We start from the raw sequence: 6,000 nt of genomic DNA on the forward strand, positions 1-6,000 counted from the left end.
GTCTGTTCCAACCTTAGTGATTCCATGGTTCTGTATTTGCTGTCCTGTGGTTCCAAGTTCAAGTGGAGATCCTTGGCTGGACACACTTAATTTGGGTGCATTTCTTTTGTACTTGCAGTGTTGAGGGCATTTTTTAATTCTGTGTTTAAATATTCGATGTCTTAAATGGCTGCTTAACTGTCCTTGTAGTCCTTAGTTAAATAATAAAACTTGATGATTTTCTCTAGATGCTTTCTGTGGGAAAGAGAAAATTAAGCACTGAATCTGAAACAAATTGTTTGGAAAAGGAAATTACCTTTTGATCTTGATATTGAAAGGATTTAATTTGTTAGCTGATCCTTCTAAGACAGCACTTATAAATATGAATATATGAATAATTTAAGTATTAATAATATGCAATTATTTTAATACAGTAATGCAAATATGTAAACAATTTTATTTTTTTTCAGGTTAATATCTCTCAAAGTCCTTAACAGCATTGTATTGCTGGGGAAATCATGCCAATATGTAAAGGAAGCAAAAATGGAGGAGAAATTATTCAATCCTATCCTGACTGCCACCCCAGGGAAGCCAGCTGGCAAACAGCAAGGCACATATAAATCTACCCAAGGTAAGGCTAGCTGCCTGGTTTGTTTTCAGTGAAAATTTTTCGGACTAAATTTGATATTAAACCAGATGTCAATGTTTGTTGCACTCTAATTGTGCCATAGCACAGCTGTGAACACAAGTCTGTAAATGTAAAAGAATTCATTGCTTTTAGGTCATGCATCTTCTTTTGGTAATAATTTCATATCTCTGATAAGATCTCACTGCGATATGTGGAGGTGATAGAAACAATGGAATAGAAGCATACTTTTATTTTAAAATCGTAATTCTAGAATGGTTTGGGTTGGAAGGAACCTTTAAAGACCATCCAGTCCAACCCCCTCTGCCATGTCACTGCACAAATCAATGAATATACACATCATCTGTGACAGTTCTTAAGTTTAGTAGGGAAGCAATCTGTCTTTCTCATGGAAATCAAAGTAAAATGTGGTAGGCTTATGCATTGGTATAATTAATTGTAGTTGTCATGAACACATAATGAAAAGCTTTATGAAATCCAACTAGGAGTTTCAGTGGGTCCCTACCCCATTTCCAGTCTATGCAGCACAATTTCCTCTTACAGGTCGTCAGCATCATTGGTTAATTTATAATGGGAATATGGCATGATTGTATTTGTGTGACACATTATAGAAGGAAACAGAAACCTTCATTGTTTCTGTCAACTGAATTGGATTGCATCTTCCTGTGGGAAAAGCTCAATGAGAGCTTTAGAAAATTTAACAGTGGGGCTTTTATTGTGTTCATTCCGTGGCTTGCCAACAGCTTGATCAGCTTGAAATGCAAGGTGCTCGTTAGTCGTCAGAGTGTCTCGCCAGCAAGGGGAGAGTTAAGAATCTGTCAGTGTTTGGCATAAACCTCTATGTCTCATATGTGTGAATTCACATCAGGCAGAAACTTGGTGCTAATGTTTACTTCTAAATTCATACAACTGCTTTACTTTCATCATGAAGAAATGTGACATGAATTGTTCTGAATTCATATTTGCATAAAATTTTGCATTTCATTAGCAGACTATAATGATGATAATGTTCAATTAAACATTCTATTAATTCTTTTGGATATGGAACTTAGTAAATTGTACTTACTTATATTGAGCCTTTAACTTACAGTATATAAATCCTGAAGACTATTCTGAGCTGAAGTAGCAAGGATGCTTATCTTCTCCAGTGGAAAGATTTTGAGCAAAAAGTAGCAACCAAAAAGCTTTTATGGACTTTATTCAGAGTATTTCTAGCTTCCATTGCTAATGGAATTGCTCAATTTTACATTTTTTGGGGGATTTGATATTTTTTTAACACCTCTTTATTTACTAGGAATCTTGATTATGTGAAATGATGATTTTACCTTCCCCCAGCTTTTGCATTATTACTGCTGGGCTCTACAGTATTAGTTAATATCTGTGCCCCACTTACCAGGTTTTTACAATACGGTCTCTCAACCCATCTCTGATTAGGATGAGGGTAAGGGAATTAATCAGTCTGGTGTCCTTTCTGCCAGCTTATAGTTTAAGTCAGTTAATTTTCTAAAGAGTTTCCGCCTTGTCCACAAAAACAGTTAAAATCTTGAAGAATAAGATTCTAAATTTGCTCTTGAAGGATCAAAGCTCTAATTACTGGTAGTCATTTATAGACTGAGCAGCTATATCTAGAAGCTGCTGGGTTAGGAAATACTTAGGTTTGTAACCAAGTTCTAGAATTAAACTTAGTTGTCTCCTTTCTTCATGCAAGTTTAGTACCTTTAACTTGTATAACAGTGTAGAGGGTAACCCATGTACCTCCAAGTAGTAGATGTCATACTGTGGACAGATGCTCTGCAGAAGTAAGTTTTTGTAGCAATTTGGATAATGCTGCCATTCTGACAGGTAACATTTCCTTGGAGTGGTATGCAGTACTCTCCACATCAGTCAGATTTTTTCAGATTCCTTTAGAAACTCAGTCTTTACTGGGGAGGAGATAATTTTTTTTCTTACCTTTTTTTCACATCTTTTTGTTGTTTGCTTGTACATTTTAATTCGTTAAACATTTTAACAAAATGTGGAAAAAATAGATGGATATTACTTACCAATATGCTAGGCTAATGAAGCCAGTGTTCAGTTCCAAAAAAGGCAGGAATAAAAATAGATATCTTTAATAGCACTGCTTTAGGAACCAGTGCTATTAAAGTGCATAGCAGTGCATGAGTCATTTATTAGCTATCCCTGGAGAAGGCAGGTTTATTGTACTTATGTAGAGGATTAGGCACATCTAGTTCCTGCCACAGAGATTCTTTTTGTTCATTTCAGTAATAAACATTTGTGTGTTTCACGTAAGGACTGTCAGAAATCTTTTTGCTTAAGCCAACAAAAATCAGCATATATGTTCTAATTTCTGCTGCTTATGCTCTTGTTGATTATTTAAACTTCTGTAGAAATTGTATTTTCTTTCTATTTATTTTATATATATTTTCTAAATCAGAAAAGGAAATATCTTACAGTAAATCTAAGAGGAGGTAGTGGCTTCCAGAAAGCATTTTTCTGTTGCTTCTGCTGACTACTTGAAGCACACTTTTTCAGGATACCTTTGGATGAATCTGGATGTTGCACATTGTATCAATATGTCTGTCTTAAATTCATTATTATCTTTGTAATTGTCTTCTGTTCCAACAGGAATTTCCACGGATGAAAACGGTTCTACATCAGTTACCAATCAACCGGTGCATCAGAAGGAGAATATGCCATCTTTACTTGTTACAAGCAATTCTGATCAATTTCTGACAACTCCTGATGGAGAAGAAAAAGATATAAGCCAAGACAGTTCAGAATTAAAACACAGGTCTGCAAAGAAAGACTTGTTGGAGATAGACAGGTTTACTATTTGTGGAAACAGAATTGACTAAGAATTTATTTTTTTTAAAATCAATGTGCTAAAGATACTGAGCTGTTGGGACAGCAGATGCTACCAGAATGGACAGTTGCCAAAAGGCACATAAATATTTATTTAAAAACTTAAATTATTAATGGCAAAATAAAATTATTAATTTCTTTCTACAAGTAACTTGGCTTGGTATCTGGTCAGGTCAAGTAAGTGATCTTTTACTTGCCTCTTGGAAAATGTGGTGGATCGTGAGTCTCTAGCCTGGTGGCAGAGCTGCAGTATCGCTTTTCTGGAAAACGGACTGGAAAAAAGCATAACCCTGTTCTGCATTATGGAACCATGCTTCCAGAACACTGTTTTTCCTGAAGGTTCCTCCAGTGTAAGGATATTCCTGGAAATGTATGGCGACTTGACCGGAAGCTTGCCTATCCAGTTACCATGTTTCATTAAACAACTGCAAGCAGAATTCAAAACTTGTGCTTATATCAACAAACACATAAAGCATTGATACATAAAACAGTAAGTCAAGATAGCTATTCTTGTCAACAAAAATCTTTTCAAGATGTATCTTGAAAATCTTGTAATCAGAATAAAATTTTGCCTTTAAGCGAAAGACTTACTGCTTAGTATTTTATCTGAATACTAAACACCAAGGAAAGATCACAGTAATGAAGGTTCTGCTTAACTGGGCAAATATGAAGCATATTCATTTCATGTGTTGTGTGTCCTGCAAGGCAAATTATTTAGAATTTTTTTTTTTTTTTAAAGTTGAGGATTTTTTGTTGCTGTAGGAAAAAATATTAAAGGGGCACTTCTAATGTCAAGAAACGGCAGTGTTAATTGCAGCAAACAAGTGTTGTGTTGGAACTGTGTGTATGGCATTAACACAGCAGTAAAGAACCTTGCACTGCATTTTGCATTTAACTCTTAGAAGAATGACATCTGTGTATTAACTTGCCTGAGAACATGCCTATAGAAGCTCACACTGACAATCAAATCATAATTATCCATTTAATGTAATTGATTGGTTGTAGTCAAACTTAAGTAGATGGACTAGATCTATAAAGAGCATTTAAGCATTACAATGCATCTTAATTTCTGGTGTGAGATGCAGAGTTGAGAGGGTTGACAAAAGTAGTTTTGGAATCCTCAGACCAAGAATGGATTAAATTCGAGCTCAAAACATAGGCTGGAGAGTTTTATCAGAAGAGACCCTGTAGTTAATGATAAATTCTTCATATGTTGTTAAAACACAGCATTAGCTTCCAAAATGCCTTTCAGACATTCAAGTAAGCACCAATTTTGCTTTCCAAGGGAAGGTATCATAAAAGTACTTTAGTGCTGAACAAATAAAGACAATTTGCTCTTTGTTAATTTCATAATTTTTCAGAATGGGAAAGCCAAAATTTATTTGCTGTATGAGCATGTGAAAGTTTTATGTACCTGCTAATCCCTGAAACTTGCAGGACTACAGTAATATAGCAGATGGAGGCAGCTGGACAGAGTTACATGTCTGAGCAGACTTGGTAATGAGACAACTCTACTGTACAGTTTAGGCTTGTCTGCTCTGGTGGGAACTCCTTGCTGTGCTCTTTCAGCCTCTCCTCTCCCATAAGAATAGTGGGAGTAATGGCCAAAATCTGTGGTTATGTTCAGGGATGAAAGTAAAGAGGACTTGTGCTGTGGAAAAATTTTAAAATCTTTAATTTTTGGTGTATTTTATACTAATTGGAGATGTTCACACATTGAAATTAAGATTATCTGTCAATTTGGTGTATCTTATTTTATAATTATTTAGCAGTTGCTAAAGAAAGCTTGAAATTGCTTTAATTTTTTTTCTGTTGAATGACATTCTGTATCAATTTTATAAGTGCATCTTGTGTGAAACTCAATAAAATTCAATTTTGTAATATTTGTTTAAAAAAGGAAAAGTAGAGCGTTGACATTTTTTTTAGTATTCAGAGTTGGTGATCGTGCAAAGTACTTAATGTATTAAATTCCAATTTCCATAATGTAGGATTCTTGCTAATGTGGGACATGAATGAGCATAAGAACTGCGTTATCAATAGCTATATACAGATATATTTCTGTAGCAGTTGGTTGTTGCCACTTGTAGAAAGAAGATATTGATGCCAGCCTATTATTAATTTGGTTTTTAAGGGCACGCACCATGTGAATGAAAAAACACTGTGTCTCAGGAGAGTTGTAATTTCTGTAGTCACTTACTACAGTTGGATTTACACCTACACAGCAAAGCCAAGTGTGAACACAGGATCAGCACGGGCTGAGCCCTTGCTGAGCACAGTGGTGGCAGGGGAAGGGAAATGGCTCACAGCCCGAGTCCTCCTGGGCCTTTGTTCTGGCCCTTGGATTGTGGTGCCTGGGTCTAAGGCAGTCCAGCTGGGCTTTGGGGTACAGCTGGTACATCCCTGCGTACTGCAGAGGTGGGACTGCATTGTCCTGGGATCACCAGAACACCCTGGTGTACTCGAGGTACCGTGCACAGGGCATGGCAAACACAGCGCTTCCCCTTAAACTCCCC

General features: G+C 36.1%; 1 protein-coding gene across 5 annotated transcripts in view; it reads left to right on the forward strand.

Moving 5' to 3' along the window:
• The window catches only part of TAPT1 (transmembrane anterior posterior transformation 1), a 50,915-nt gene extending 45,527 nt beyond the window's left edge, over window positions 1-5,388 (forward strand). For all 5 annotated transcript variants that reach the window (XM_015624792.2, XM_015624793.2, XM_015624794.3 and 2 more), the window contains 2 exons: window positions 450-610; window positions 3,251-5,388. In XM_015624792.2, coding sequence (XP_015480278.1) covers window positions 450-610; window positions 3,251-3,480 — 391 coding nt within the window. In that variant the 3' untranslated portion in view covers window positions 3,481-5,388. The remainder of the gene's footprint in view (window positions 1-449; window positions 611-3,250) is intronic.
• The last annotated feature ends 612 nt before the right edge of the window (window positions 5,389-6,000 follow it).

Source organism: Parus major, chromosome 4 (assembly GCF_001522545.3).
Source record: "Parus major isolate Abel chromosome 4, Parus_major1.1, whole genome shotgun sequence".
Taxonomy (NCBI): Eukaryota; Metazoa; Chordata; class Aves; order Passeriformes; family Paridae; genus Parus; species Parus major.